Source organism: Mus musculus, chromosome 3 (genome assembly GCF_000001635.26).
Source record: "Mus musculus strain C57BL/6J chromosome 3, GRCm38.p6 C57BL/6J".
Taxonomy (NCBI): domain Eukaryota; kingdom Metazoa; phylum Chordata; class Mammalia; order Rodentia; family Muridae; genus Mus; species Mus musculus.
The window spans coordinates 148,813,448-148,829,510 of record NC_000069.6 but is presented as its reverse complement, the minus strand read 5'-3'; the positions used below and the strand labels follow the sequence as shown (position 1 = coordinate 148,829,510).

Below are 16,063 nucleotides of genomic sequence, written 5' to 3'. Positions count from 1 at the left end.
AACTACTTGTTGGGTGAGAAGTATTGTATGGGTGAGAGATGGGTGGTCCATCTCTGAGGATAAAAAGTGTGTCTGTAAACCAGTCACAGGCATGGGTAGTCCAGCTTAGCTCTGGTTGTAGGATCGAAAAACAAGAGTGTCCCCCTCCGCTCTCAGCCTGGGGCTGGAAGCTGCAGCCTTTTTCCAGCCTTTACCTCTCCTCAGTCAAACCTGTAGGGAGTCCAGGCCTCTGGATCAAATTCCATCTCTCACAGTTTGCATTTGATTGTCCCTTCAAGTGTTCATTCAGCTGAACACTTAGTAGGACTTACTCTGTTGGAAACAACTAAGTTTCATGCAGTGTAAACATGAGAAGAAAAGACAAAAGCCTTTTAACATTAGGTGGGAAGTATGCAGACAATAAAAACGTTACCTTCTCATTAATGTTAACTGTTTCGTGGGCTGTGTGTAATTGGTTCCTCTCGGTCGCCTTAGTGCATGGATCATCCAAGTCTCATTCCATGTGTTTAGTTGGTCAACATCAAGAAGTAGCTTAGCAGCCAGGTCTCTAGAACTCAGCAGTTTCTCCACTGGAGGTACATAATGCAAATTACTTCTTAGAATTCTCTTCAGGGTCTCTATGAGGTGGCTTTTAGGCCTTGGACTACATTTACCTAGAGAAAGTAATCCAGGTTTTTTAATTAATTTAATCATTACCACATGATACGGACTTAATGGGCTCGTGGTTCCCTGTCAGATGATCTGTTAGCTCACTCTTAATAGGCAGGGTGTTTTCCTCACAGCCTGAATCTATCACTGTACACATAAATGAAACTGACTCGCTGTACAGCGTCCATATGCTGCGGGGACTGAACTGGGCGAACTCATTAACGACATTTGCAAAATGAATTCTTCTCGCTGTCCATAGTGATCTAATGCGTGTTCCCTTCTCCATTCAAACAGCTAAATATTATTTTCCTGGTGATCACGCTGTGCAAAATGGTGAAACATTCAAACACTCTGAAACCAGATTCTAGCAGGTTGGAAAACATTAAGTAAGTACTTTGTATTTGAGCTGTTTTACTTGAGGAGCTCAGTAAAAGATATTCTCCGCAGAGAACCCAGGCATTTCTGCCTTCTAGCACCTATAGAACCCAGGCATTTCTGCCTTCTAGCACCTATAGAACCCAGGCATTTCTGCCTTCTAGCACCTATAGAAGGGATGCTGAGTAAAATTTTACTGATGAAGGTTCAGTTTCCCGGTGACCACATTGCGGGCACCGGCCCAGAAGTAGATCATTTCTGATGTGATCTAGAGCGGAGAGATTGTTTCTGTGGCTTCGTGGAAATTTCATGTCACAGTAGTGATTTTATCTGAATTTAAAATGCGATTCCAAGCGATGGTCCTGTTTGCATGGCTGACATGATTATATTAAGTTTGTTTTGTTAAATGACTTTTTGATTTAAGAATTCTGAGCAGTTTCTCCTCCTAATCCTGTTTTCCTAAGAGAATTTACTCTATTACTATAGTTATCTCGAAGATTATCTGTTGTTTTCATGCTAATTAAGCAGTGTTTACTTTATCTCAATGTTGAATAAAATCTGCAATATTCTATTTGTGAAAATGCTATCTAATTAACCCAAAATTGATAGCTGTTGATTCATTAAATCAGCTATGGAAGCATTTTCAGACTTATTTTTAAAATGTGACTCTGGATGTGGGATTCAAGGAGATATTAAAGTTGGATATGCCAAGATTGTGAAAATAACTATTTTTAATGTTAAAAAAAAATGGCAGATCTATAGTAAGGGTAATTTTTTTAATTAGATGTTTTAAATAGGTCAGTGCCAGCTTCATTGCATGTTGCATGGTGAGAGAGAGAGCTAATCGGTAGCTTCTCTCTCTTTTCTTCCCTCTCCTCTTTCTGTCTTCTCACCTATGCCAGTAATTACCGTGTTTGTGATGGCTACTATAATACGGACTTACCTGGGTAAGGCAGAACCCTACATTAACGAACTTCTTATGGCATGATTTATTTATTATTTATTTATTTTTGCAAATCCGTCAGTATCATGAATTTCTCTTGATTTTTGTAGTTATTTTGGAGTATCTAATTTGCTGTAGTATCCTTAAACTGTAATGTGCCTTTATTTTTTTTTAATTGCTTGCCTCTGCATTTTGACTTCCTTAATTTTGACTAATTTATAAAATATATAAATGAGTTCTTATTACTTTCTATTTTAATTCTGTCTAATAATTTTGTTTCTCTTTTCTGCTTATAATGCTTTCTAGCTATGAAGATAATAAGCCATTTATCAAGTAAGATCATTAGTTAGACATGGAATGCAATGACTTTAAACCCTTCTCATTCCGCCCCGTTTTCTGCAGTTATTTTCGCCTTAAGCTATTCATGATGAAATCTCTGCCAGAATATTTTATTTTAACGTTTTATTTTGAAGTGTGTGTGTGTGTGTTTTAAAATCTCATTTCAGCTAGGTCTTTTCATACTCTCATCGTAACTTCCTAGGCTCATCTACGACTAGTTTATTAGAGTCTGAAGTTTAGGCTCTCCGTGATTATCTGCCACTTAACCTTTCTGTGGGTGTGTCACTTTATCCGATATCATATGAGTACACCACAGGAAGAAAAATACAGGAGTAAACTAATTAAGGACTCCTGATTTTCTTCCACTAAAATTCACGTGAAAGGCAATAAAGCCACGGGGGATATTTTACACCTTGCATTTTAATATAGTTTTGGTACCTGTTCATTCTGGAGCGAGAAAAGGCCATACCCGCTGTTGCTGTGCTCACTGGAAGCTGCAGTACTAAATGCTCTTCTTTCTTAATCAGCGGAAGGTTAAAGCCAAAAGCTGTTGAATTTGGGTGAACGTAGAGCAAGTCACCCTCTCCTACTGAGTCGTTGCTAAATGAGAAGTAAGCGTGGCTCCCCTCATTGAACCTGTGTAAATAAAAGCGCTCCACTTTCTTTTTCCAGGTCTTGGGTACTTGGCGCGTTCGCCCTGCTGTGTCTCCTGGGCCTCACCTGGTCCTTTGGGTTGCTTTTTGTTAACGAGGAGACTGTTGTCATGGCGTATCTCTTCACCGCCTTTAATGCTTTCCAGGGACTCTTCATTTTCATCTTCCACTGTGCTCTTCAAAAGAAAGTAAGTAAAGGGTGACTCTGGGGAGAGGCTCAGTGCCCTTGGCCTTGGACTTGAAAATGGGTTTATAGAAGATTTCTCCTGAAGCTGGCTTGTTCATAAACAGCTTCATACATCAATTGTCTGTAATACCTGTCTAGAAATGTAAGTGTCCACGCAGAGTTGCATAGCAACAGTCATCTTTTGAATCTCTGTTTGGAACTGCAGCAAACTAGCTACTTACGTTATGAGTCTTTCTTTGGTGGAAGGGTTGGTGAAATACCTGTGTATATGTAAAGGCTTACACACACACACACACACACACACACACACACACACACACTCTACAAGGTTAACTTTAGTCTTAGCTCACTAACAAGAATGCAGCGCTCCAAAATGAAAATGAATCCAAGGACAAATAGCATTAATTTTTAAAGACCCAGACATGCAAAAGATTAATATTGATGTTGTCTTTGAGAGATTTTGAAAGATCTAAACCAACCGTCATTTAGTGCTTCACCTCTGATTACCTTGTCCTGATTTCATGCACAGGAAGTGGAGTCAGCAAATATGATTTTGAAAATGAAAGTTGAGGATGAAAACCTTGAATCTGTAGCCGGAACCAAGGAAACACTTAGCTGTCCGTTAAGTGTAGGCTGCGCCTCTCACCAGAATCGCCCTTCCCCGCCTGCATGTCTGATGGAGTCTTTTGATTCTGCTATTACTAGTTGGTCACTAAATTGAACAGAGAAAGAGAACTGTGAAAGTGAAAACTATTAAGTTTTCAGCCCTGACAAGATGATAGTGTTGTTACTTCCATCGTGTTTGAATAAGCTGTAATTTTGAGATAATGATGGTGGAACATGAAATACTGACAGATAATGTACAGTCACAGCAATATAGGCATTAGGCAAAACCAACACCGGAGAGTGTTAGTTGGATAAAATACCATTTTGATTACCATTGTCTTGGTTATACAGCCTTTCAGAGCTACTAATAGCTATTACGTGTGCAGGGAAATTTCCTAAGGTATCTTGTGTTTTAATAGCAGTGTGCTTGAAAATCTTAAACGTTGTCCAGGGATGTGCTTGGTAAGCACTGTCTTTCAATGTAAAGACATACTATCTAAATGAGCATTCTGCATAAAGCATTCCATCATAGATTGATCGTTTCCTAAAGGCCATGGCCACCAGCTTCGGCGGTCTAAGGAAGGAGGTCGCTTCTACCAGCGTCTTTGTGATCCTTGGCCATGAAGTGTTCACTGTATTTTTATGTTAATAACTACATTTTAAAAGTATCCTGTGTCCTGCCCTTCTTATGAACATGTTCCACACGGTCTTACATGTGTTTTAGTGGGTGTTGCCATGATAGATTCTTAAGAATATGACATAAACATGGTTAAGTTGAAAAAAAGAAAATCAAAGCTTTGTTTCCTGTATGAGTGAGCACAGTAGAGCCCAGGGAATGTGTTGAAAGCATACTGCTGCTTATGTTTGTCCTAATACATATCACTTCATGAACTGAGAAGGTGACTATGCAATTGTGCTTAGGCTTAGAGAGTCATCTGGTGGCATTAATTTTATAATTTTGGAAGGAGTGTCAGTCTGGACCTTTGTAGGGAAGTAGCAGATTAAATATGAGGAGGGCATGGCCTCAAATGTTTTGTATTCTACTAGAAAAGATTTTTGTTTTGTCTTCAATTTTTCCTTGTCTATCTTAATTTCAAAATCTAACTCTAATGTACAAAACAATGTTAATCCAGCAGAATATCGATACCCCCTCGTATCAGCCCCTTCCCACAGCTCCTTCCGCACCTTTAAACCCCTCGCTGTCCACAGGAGAAACTCCTGTGGCTTGGATCTCACAGCTTGAGTGTTAAGCCAAACTTCCTTCTAGGTTAGTCACTGTTTGTGTCTGATCGTCTACTCGAGCGTCAGGGTTGCTACGAATGGAAGCTGCAGGTGAATGTGCTGTGTGCTAGTGGAGTGCAGAGGCGTGTAGGTTCCACAGATCCCAAAGAGACATAGCAGAAAACCAGGGAAACATCCTTCCTATTGGCAAATGTATGAAAGTACCACTTACTAGCTTTCTTCTAGTGCCAAACGCGCCATGTCTGTGCAATCTAGAAGGACAGGTATTGACTCCTGAGGAAGGCTAAGCTCATAAAAGACGGGGATGGACTTCCGAATTGGTTATGTACAGACAAGCATTGATGATGACAAGTCTTTTGGATCAATATTTTGCTGAAATAATAGTCACCAACTATTCAGATAGAGCACACCTTTGCTGTATCACTTTTAATAGGAATTTGCATAATAGTAGCAGGCTGCAAAGAACCTCTAGATGAGATCTTAAAGCTACCACCAGCCTGTCTTCAGGACGGACAGAGCTTACCTCGGTGACTAATATTTCAGCACCTTGCATTGAACCTGAGTCGAGTTCATCCTATCTTCTCCTTGGAAGTTTAGTCTCTCACAGTTGTCTTCATTGCTCATTTAATGAGACAGAGCCGGAGAAGCCAGCGCGCTCACATCAATCCCCTGTCTTGTGCTTATTCAATCCAGGTACGAAAAGAGTATGGCAAGTGCTTCAGACACTGGTACTGCTGTGGCGGCCTCCCGACCGAGAGCCCGCACAGCTCTGTGAAGGCATCCACCACCCGCACCAGTGCTCGGTACTCCTCTGGCACACAGGTAACCGAGAGCTTGACAGCGTCTTTAATTAACCTTATTTATAGAAAGCCCGCAGAGAGGTGTTCTGTTTAGACACACTAATTGTTTCCTCCTTGTCCTCATGTAGATAGTTAGGACTGCCCTCTTTTAGGATCTTGATTTCAGTGTCTTCTTAAATATGTAGTCTGGGTGTTGAGGTACGAGCATCCTTTTTGAGGAACCCACTTCATTGTGCTCCAAGGTCATCTAGGGACAGTGTTTAGTAGACATCACAAGTCATTGAATAATTCTCCACTTTAAAGAAGGCCATAAAATACCATGTAAGAAAGGAAGCTGAAAGCTAGGTGTGGTGATACAGGCCCATAATCCCAGCCCTAGCGAGATGGAGGCAGAAAATTCATGAGCGTCCATGGCTACAGAGTGAGTTGAGGCCAGATCGGCCTCCATAAACCCTGTCACAATAAGTAAATAAACAGACCCACCAAGGTGATTAGATTAAAGATCACACAGCCTGTGGAAGAGGAACAGGGCAGTATTGCTGTCCTCATTTTTGAAGGCCCAAACTCCAGTTGCTACTAATGATTCAGGGTGGATCAATGTGTTGTCCGTGAGGGACGCGCAGGAAGTGAAGGTAATGTGCTTGTCTTGCTGTTTGGTATTACCAGAGCCGTATAAGAAGGATGTGGAATGACACCGTGAGGAAGCAGTCTGAATCGTCTTTTATCTCAGGTGACATCAATAGCACTTCTACCCTTAACCAAGGTCAGTTAACGGGGGAACCGAGGGGACAGCGTGAAGGTTGTGCTTGTGCGAGCTTAGACTAACTCTAGAGGAAACACACCCTTCTTACCCGTGGGCTTAGATCACCAGTTATTAAACTTTGGGGGTCAACTTAAAACATCAGTCATCAAAATATGTGTAGATTTATATTATTTCCATAAGATAGCGGTAGAAAATATCATTTAAAGCTCCACATTAACAGAACATGGGTGGAGAAATTAGTTGTTGAAAGTGTACCTTGTTACAGAGCAAAAGGATTCTCTGATTAGCGCACACTGTCCTTTCTAAGTCATCTAGGCAAGTGGTCTTCCTTTAGGGTCTACTAGAAGTAAAGTAGCCATTATTTATGTAAAATGGTGCCGATTCACATGGAAAATTTACAGAGTTCTGGCAAAGATCCTTTATTTTATATTTCTAGAGTAAATATTAAGTGGCAAACCACTTGGAGTAAGTTAATATGCATGGAAGTACAGAAACCAGGTTCCCCCATAGAGTTCCATGGATTGAGTATAATCAACTTAGATGTGTAATATGAACCATTTTAGTTCCTAAAGGGTAAAGGTCAACAATGGAGGAGCTTAGCAAGATTAAGGCACGAATATGAAAACCACGGGTTCTTCCAAATAGAATTTACGCCATTTTAGTCAAGGATGGAGAATTGGCATTATTTTAAGTTTTGATTTAGTGCTCTGTGATAGATAGAACTGCCATGGCCGAGGTTCAGCTGTGTGTGGAAAGGGTACCTGTATGACATCCATACCAGCCTAATTTTGACCTCGTTTTACTCAAATTACGTTAGTGGCACGAAGGTGTCTGGCTTACGGTTTCAGTGAGTGCAGTCTCCGAAGCACCTTTGCCCAGGGTTACCATAAATCTGTGGACATGATTGTCACCTAGGAAAGTTTTAGACTCGCTTCTGAAACCTGGCACAAGAGAGTACAGAACAAACATGCTTGTCCCGGTCTAATAATTCTTGTGTCCCTCCCTCCCCCGCCCCCCACCAGCATGTGTGCTTTTGCCTTTAATGAGTGCAGCCTTTTGCAGTTTGCCGTCCTTCTGACATGTCTGTGGAAGCTGCTCTCCCCCCTGCTTGTGTGCAAGTCAGTATTAACACAGATGTTTTCATGAGGGACGGTCCCACACCTGTAAGTCTGAACGTCTGAGGTTCCCTCTGCTGGGCCTTGGTGGTTAGGGTTTTAATATTAAGCAGTAGCATCATGAAGTCTAATGTTGATCTCCATGCATTTAATTGGCATTTTTGTTTAAGAGTGATTTTGTATAAATCAGTAAATGTCATTCTCAGCAGATGTTTGCTTGGGAGACTTAGAAAGCACCTGCGAATTACCGGAATTTCACTTCCCTCTCCCCTCTCTCCTCCAAATTAGTAGTTCAAATAGAGTCAGGAAAATTCCGGCGGCAGACTTGCCGTTGCCAGCCCTGCCCACTGCCCGATGAATGAGGTGAAAGTACTGCTAGCGTAACCCTGAAACAAGCACTGATGGACTCTTTCTCTGTTTCTTTGCTTTAGGGATGACTGGCAATTACCTACTAACAAACCCTCTTCTCCGGCCCCACGGCACTAACAACCCCTATAACACCCTGCTCGCTGAAACAGTTGTATGCAATGCCCCTTCAGCTCCTGCGTTTAACTCGCCAGGTGTGCTTACACTTACAACTAAAACTGTCTTTCTGTGCTGCTGAACAGAGCTCTGAGCCTATTTCTAAAATAACTCACTGCTATACATTTATTATTCTTTACCTCTTTACTTTCTCAAATTAAGAAGGAAGGTGTCGCCCACGCCAGGCATGTAAAACTGCACTATATTATAGTCAGAGGCCCAGCGGGATAGGTTTGCAGTAACTGTCCATGTTTTTGACACAGGTGACATAAATCTTAATATATTACTACAGGACTGACATCACATGGTCCGAGAGCCCATCTTCAAGATTTATATCATTTAGAGGTATCCTATCTATATAATATATTGTTCAGTTGACTCTAAACCTTGCTGACAAATTTTGCTTCTGGAATGAGCTAGCTGAAGATAATTTGGATGTCCGGGTGTGGAGAGCTACACCCGGCATTATCAGTAGAATCAAACTATAGTATAGTGCAGCTTTATGTAGTTTTCCTGTTTTGTAAGGAACTTCGGGTGGTTTCAGGATATTCAGTCAGTCTGCATCCCGTGCTTTGAAGAGGGGGAGGGTGGAGGTTTCACTCACCGGTCCTGGTTACTGTATTTGTTTGCTAGCTTATTAAAAACCTACTGACGGGTAATTTTAAGATCTTGGTCAATTTTAACATATGGTGAAACCTAGCTTATAATGCTTGTGAGTAACAAGTGCAATTAAACAGAGCCTTTTGTTTCCGGTTTGTCTGTTGTTCTCCTTGCGATTCCTGGGTAACGTAACCGCAGCTTCTCTTTTCATTTTTCTTTTTCCCTCACTTTCCTCACGCTCTCCTCTAGCAACCTACAGAGAGACAAGTATGGGAGTCAAACTTAACTTTGCCTATCAAATGTAAATTTTTTCAGCATGATTTTTAACGGGCACAATTAAAACGTACCTAGCAGTCATGAAGTAGACTCAGCGGGCAAGTGGTTCACAATTTGCAACCAAAAAAAAAAAGTTACCAAATTCCAACAGTGCATCTGTGTGCTGGCTTTCAGTATCCTAGAGGTCTGTAGCAGACGCTGTCCACACTGAAGTCTGTGTAATGCTGAAATAATTTGCTCTAGAAAGCCTGAAGTACTGTCAGCCAAAACGCTTAATAATTGACTTATCATTTCTGCATTCCCACAGTAATCTTGCTACAGGCTATGCAAAGTCTACAAGTGAATTACCTGAACATGGGCAGAAAGAGATGCCTCTTTCAAACCAGAGAAGTCTTAAATCTGCAGTCTATCATAGAAAACGCCTTTTGAGTTATACCCAGCGTCTATTCTTTCACACTTTGGGAGCCATGATAGAAAGGAGAAAGCAAAACGATTGACCCTCCTCGCAGGGGAGACGAATGCCGAAATCTTAGCCGTGTGGCAACCAGAGAGTGCTCAGAGTGTTCTAACCGTAGCCTTAAACGGGAGCGTGCATGCGCACTTGCTTGAGGGACCCAACCCGAGTAGATAACAACCGCAGCGTCATTCCGCAGCGTAACCGTGCTGTAAACGGAAAGGACGGCTTTTCCAAAGGTAGAGAACAAGTCTTTATAAAACAGTGAGTGACAGGCGAGCCCCCGCCCACTGTTCCCACGGGGGCTAATGCTGGCTCGGCCGTCGATCAGTATTGGTCGTGAAGCCCGGACCATCCACAGACGTGGTTTTTTGAAGGGCGTTGTTTTCTAAGATAACTGCAGCTTTAAGAGTGGAGTGAGCACTGAAGAGAGCCCTCCTCCTCCTCCTCCTCTGAGAATGAGTTTTCCCGACCCTCTCCAAGCCTTGCATACAATGCAGCAGCCTCACAGTGGCCAGCCTCATTCCGTAGCCTCATGCCACTCCGTTGATTTGCTTATGTATTTATTTATTTATTTTTAATTTTTCTTTTCAGACCTCTCTGTAGACAGACGCTTTTTGTTCCCCCCCTTTAGGGCTTTGAGGTTGAAGAACCTAATTCCCCCATCGTGTACACCATTTAATTTCCTCTCTCACTTTTTCCCATTTGCTCGACTATCACTGTGACGTCTTAGTTTACATGTCTCTGTGTCTGTTGAAAATACAACTCCTATTCAAATACCGCATGTGGCCATCGATCCTTCCCTCCTGAATCTCTCTTCATATCACAAGCAGATGTATCCAATCTCTCATTCTTTTAAAAATAATAATAATTTTTAAAAAACCTATTAGCCAAGGCTGACACCTTCTCCCATTCCATAGTTAATATCGCTTCTTGGTTTAATTTCTGTGACCCATACTTAGGAACCCTCTAACATTTCTGCATTGCCCTCCATACCTACGGTGTCTCTGGCCCAGTCTTGCACTGTAGTCTCTGCTGGATCATTGGGTACTGTCACTGTGACTGATGCAGTCTGCAGGGCTGCGGGCCAACTTTGACCTTTCAAAGCCCAAGGCCATTGCTATTGAACATACCATTAAGTAGCAAACACAACTCAAAATAACGAGAAGTCCTCAATGAAAAGTCAAGGCTGCTTTTGCTGGGAATCTAATTTGTTGAACCCTTGCTCTGACTAAGTTGCTGAAGCTTAGAAATTCTTCATCATGTTACAATAAATCATTTTACTTTCTTTTATATATCAGCTACTCTTAGGCCAGATAGCCTGAGCAGACAGACATAATGTGAGTTGTCCAGAGTGAGTCACCCCACCTGCTGTCTGTCTTGTTGTTGGATGGTGCTTGTGGACCCTGGTCCTGTCAGTATGAAAGATGCCTGACTCTGTTCCACATGAATTCCTTGTATCTGTCCATTTTTTTCCCATTTCCTTTTTTTGTTTAACTTCATCTCCAGACAAAAGGAAATGTTAGAACGTTGTTTAAAAATTGCTTGCCAGTCCTGTGGGCTTCTGTTGTACGTTTGCCTTTTTTGGTTTCTGTTATGTGGCTTGTTCCTTTTTTAATTTAGTGTTGTTTAGGACAAATTCTGTTGATTTTATTTTATGAGCCATGGTCTTGTACTTTAAAACGTAAACGTCACTTACAAAATTGCTTTGCATTAACTATGCAAGGGCATGGAGCGAAGTCTTGTTTGTAAACGTGTCAAAAATTGGACTAAAACCTGATTGATGAACTACTGTGTCCCCCCAAATTGATAAAGTAATATACTGTCTGCCATTTTCCCTCCCTGGAAAACAGTGTCGTTTTTATAACACTTCTTCCTGTTATCTAAGGGTTGCAACTGTTTACCGTTGGGAATGCGGGAAAGCCGTGCACCATTGGCGTGCTAGGTTTCAAATTCAACTTTGTCCTGAACGACATTAAAACATTTTGTATAGGAAAAGTGAAGTTTCTTGAGGAAGGCGCAGAGGCAGTAACGGTAACCCCGCCCTTTTCTGTTGCAGGACATTCACTGAACAATGCCCGGGACACAAGTGCCATGGATACTCTACCGCTAAATGGTAACTTCAACAACAGCTATTCCCTGCGCAAGGCGGACTACCACGACGGCGTGCAGGTCGTGGACTGTGGACTAAGTCTGAACGACACCGCGTTTGAGAAAATGATCATTTCAGAGTTAGTGCACAACAACCTCCGGGGCGGCAACAAAACCCACAACTTGGAGCTCAAGCTCCCGGTTAAACCGGTGATTGGCGGCAGCAGCAGTGAAGATGACGCGATTGTGGCTGACGCCTCATCTTTGATGCATGGTGACAACCCAGGGCTGGAGTTCCGCCACAAAGAGCTGGAGGCGCCGCTCATCCCCCAGCGGACTCACTCGCTTCTGTACCAACCCCAGAAAAAAGTGAAGCCGGAGGCAACAGACAGCTACGTCTCCCAGCTGACGGCCGAGGCCGACGACCACCTCCAGTCCCCCAACAGAGACTCTCTGTACACGAGCATGCCCAACCTAAGAGACTCTCCCTACCCGGAGAGCAGCCCAGACATGGCAGAGGACCTGTCTCCCTCCAGGAGGAGTGAGAACGAGGACATTTACTATAAAAGTATGCCCAACCTTGGAGCTGGCCGCCATCTCCACATGTGCTACCAGATCAGCAGGGGCAATAGCGATGGTTACATCATCCCCATTAACAAAGAAGGGTGCATCCCTGAGGGGGACGTCCGGGAAGGACAGATGCAGCTGGTGACAAGTCTTTAATAGTACGGCTAAGGAATTCCTAGGGCCACATGCAAGTATTAATTGATAGAGACGCTGCCAGTGGGGCCCTGCAGCTCCCTCCAACTCGGCCAGAAGACTCGGCTCTGTTGGCCCATGGTTCTCCACTTGTAGTAAAACGGATCAGACTGAACCTCACAGTCCTGTGAATTTTTATAAAACATGCAAAAACTTTGTATATACACAGAGTATACTAAATTGAATTATTTGTTACAAAGAAAAAAGAAATGCCAACCAGGTATTTTACGTTTCTGCTGCTGTGTAGAGAGATTGTAAAACAAACAAGAGACCCTCCCTCCCGGCCATGTTCCTTGCGGCAGTTGGTGAACTGAGTCTGTAAATAGGGCCCTACCGGTTTTTGTTTTTGTTTTGTTTTGTTTTTCTGTAGGCCTGCATTGTATTATATACAAGACGTAGGCTTCAAGATCCTGTGGGACAAATTGACTGTATCTTACTTTTCCTGACAAGACTTGGAAAAGCAGGAGAGAGATTCTGCACCCGTTTGCACTTCCCTGCAAACCTTTTACATTACGGCAACAACTGAAACCATGTCGAACCAGTAGCAATCAAGCCACAGGCCTTATTTCATGTCTTCTCAACTGTACAATGAACTATTCTCATGAAAAAAAAAATGGCTAAAGAAATTATATTTTGTTCTATTGCTAGGGTAAAATAAATACATTTGTGTCCAACTAAAAATATCATTAAAATAATTTTAAAAGAGTTTGGAGAAAATATTGTGTCGAGCTCTTGGTTGCACAAAATAGGCAAAGTTTCTTCTTCCACCCATCATGGTGACCTCTGCCCATCGTTGTTGATTTCCCACTGTAGACGGCGTCTGCTGCGGCCACTTAGTCCCCTTTCTTACATTTAAATTTCTTATTGCCAAAAGAGTGTGTTTTATGGGGAGAAAACTTTTTGAAGTCCTGCCATGCCTTGCACAAATGTGGGGAAATCTGGAGGTCTTGAGTCACCCCTCTGTTTATTCTGGAACAGAGGGCGAAGGGGTCACCGGGCACTTCTCACAGACTTTCTAGTGAACAAAAGGTGCCTATTCTTTTTTAAAAAATAAAATAAAAATAAAATAAAACAGAAATATTACTCTTCCATATTCCTTCTGGCTATATTTAGTAATTAATTTATTTTATGGTAAAGTTCTAATGACATGTAAATTGTTTCAGCAAAGCTCTGCTCTTCTTTCAAGCTCTTTGTGTAAAGCTGTTAATAACGAGCCTATTACTAATATCCAGTGTAAAGTTTAACACGGTTTGACAGTAAATAAATGTGAATTTTTTCAAGTAGTAACGTGCACTTTTATGTATGTTAAGCAATAGACTCGACCAAGGTGGTCCTTTCCAATCCCATCTCCCCCTCTGCTTAGGAACCCTCAGACTGTAACCATAGTTACGTATAAGAATGCAAGCATAAGTATAAGTTGGCCTGCTTATCCTTTGCAGTGAGAAGAATAGATTTGTATCCTAATTATCTCTCATACAGAGACAAAATCTGTAAAATGAGTTGTAGTGGGAAGTAAAATTTTGTAAAATAAATGAAGGATTATAATTCTAACACTGAATTTGAACAGAAAAATACACCTGATTTTTTTTCTCCCTTCAATAGAGTTCTGAGTATTGTGCAAAGGATAGATTCCTAAAACATATGCTCCCAACTTATGAATTGTTAAAAATTGACTGCTCAGAGTGGCGAGGTCTGTAATGATGGAAAGCTCTTGCTCCAAATGCAAACCTTACAATTGACCTTCCATGGCCAGATCTTTCTGGTCTGTAATGTTATCATCTCTACCCGTGACTTCCCAAGTTTGGTCTCCTCAGGTGCTTCTCAGTGAGACATCACTTTACATGGACGCAGTGGGATGTGCCTACGGAGTTTTAAAAGGGTACCTTTTTCTCTAGAAATATTTATTTTAGGATATGTGTGTAAGTATTTTGTCTGTATGTGTGTCTGTACCACATACATCCCTACTACACTCAGAGGCCAGAAACGATTACCAGGTCCCCCGAAACTGTAGTTACAGACAGCTGTGAGCTACCATGTGGGTACTGGGAATTGACTGAGTCCTCTGGAAGAGCAGCTGAACTTCTGAGCCATCTCTGGAGCTGCAAGAGAATCATTTCCAAACTTGTATTCACGTAGCCCATGGAGGGCACAGTAGACCCTAGAAATGTTTGAAGATAAGCCATAAGGTCGCATACCATCAATATCCAAGTGGAAACTGCCATCAGAAGCTCAGGGTCCAGGATTTACCATCTCTGGAGAAAGAGTCCATGTGATTCATTGGCTGAAATGCCCTGAGTTTATGAAACTGCTGGAAGAGGGTGTTGCAAAAGCGGGCATTGGCATTTCAGCCTTGTTGCGTTTTCTATCTAGAGTCTTAAACTCCACACTAACTTTTGCATATAAACTAGACAGCATCAGTCTGCTTTCATCACGAATTTGGGCAAGAAAATACTAAGAAAAGGAAAGGTGGTGTGGGCTACTCAATTAGACCCATTTGTCTCTCTCTCAAGGCCGTTCTCAGAACCCAGAAAGAACGAGAACTGCTTGATGTCTAAGCGCTTAGTGGTCTGTCTTTAAAAATCATTTCTCACTACTCTTTACCCCAAAGAATACAATTGGGAAATTCTCTCATCTTTGCTGCCAAAATGTTTTTAAAACAAACGGAAAGGAGTCTGTATATGTTGCTTCTCACCCCCTATAGGTTTCCTCCTAGCACAAGGTGGTTTTTATGTTTAAAATTAGGAATCTAGCGGCTAAACTTGTGTGTGTGTGCACACATGAATGCAGGGGTGCAAACATGTCTGTGAACACATATACACGTGCATGCACAGGCACTCTTAAGTGTTGTATGGATGAACATGTGTCTGTCAGAAGTTAACTTGAAGGTGCCTTTGTTAATTACTTCACTCTGTTTTTGAGAGAGGGGCTTCCTGGACTTGGAGCTCACCACTTTAGAGAGAATGGCTAGCCAGATCTAGTTTTCAGGACCTTCCCGTCTCTTGCTGCAGTACTGGGGTTACAAGCACAGGCTGGGATCTCAACTGATGTCCTCGGGCCTGTGTAGCAGTCACTGAGCCATTGCCCCAGCCCCGAACTTTTTTAAGGAAAAAAAATGCTAATGGCTTTTTTTATTTGTCTACTTGCTTTAAGTCTGCTCAAGTACTCCTGGCTACACAGTTCTTGCATCCCTGGGATGCTGTTTGTCTTGATGGGTTTGTAATTTATAATATTGCTCTACCATCGTTTTCTCTGGGAATAACTCCTCTTTGAATGGTAATAAGGAGAATGCTGTCGTCTGTTTATCTTAGATGGGCTTGATAGCAGTTGTACTACGTTCATGTTCACTTTGAATGCTTTTATAGACGGTTACACAGAAGCTGATACAAGTTGTGTAAATATGGTGCCAGGTCTGCTTCAGTCACGTTCACTAGAGGTAGCCTGGTAGCCAGTAAAACAGTGATTATTGGAATGAAAACCATCACTTGCGACCACACCACACACACACACACACACACACAAACAAAAGAAAAAAAAAAAAAAAACAGGACAAATTCCTTGCATGTTTGCATAAGAGCAAATTTCATGTGCCTTTTTTTCCCCTGTGGGCAGAAGAAAGATGTTCAAGACGGTTCATGTATTCAGATGAGTAGAGCGAGGGGTGATGTACGTTTCTCTGAACTCAAGCTTGAA

At 42.0% G+C, this 16,063-nt stretch overlaps 1 protein-coding gene across 51 annotated transcripts in view; it reads left to right on the top strand.

Moving 5' to 3' along the window:
- Positions 1–13,925, top strand: part of Adgrl2 (adhesion G protein-coupled receptor L2) — a 173,511-nt gene extending 159,586 nt beyond the window's left edge. For 6 of the 51 annotated variants that reach the window (XM_030252944.1, XM_006502424.4, XM_006502436.4 and 3 more), the window contains 9 exons: positions 943–1,034; positions 1,926–1,970; positions 2,273–2,299; positions 2,978–3,146; positions 5,687–5,815; positions 6,460–6,556; positions 8,103–8,231; positions 9,043–9,060; positions 11,583–13,656. In XM_030252944.1, coding sequence (XP_030108804.1) covers positions 943–1,034; positions 1,926–1,970; positions 2,273–2,299; positions 2,978–3,146; positions 5,687–5,815; positions 6,460–6,556; positions 8,103–8,231; positions 9,043–9,060; positions 11,583–12,337 — 1,461 coding nt within the window. In that variant the 3' untranslated portion in view covers positions 12,338–13,656. Of the gene's footprint in view, positions 1–942; positions 1,035–1,925; positions 1,971–2,272; positions 2,300–2,977; positions 3,147–5,686; positions 5,816–6,459; positions 6,557–8,102; positions 8,232–8,456; positions 8,539–9,042; positions 9,095–10,824; positions 10,864–11,582 lie in introns of all 51 variants that reach the window. The other 45 variants (XM_006502440.4, XM_030252945.1, XM_006502439.4 and 42 more) reach the window with 38 other exon arrangements.
- The last annotated feature ends 2,138 nt before the right edge of the window (positions 13,926–16,063 follow it).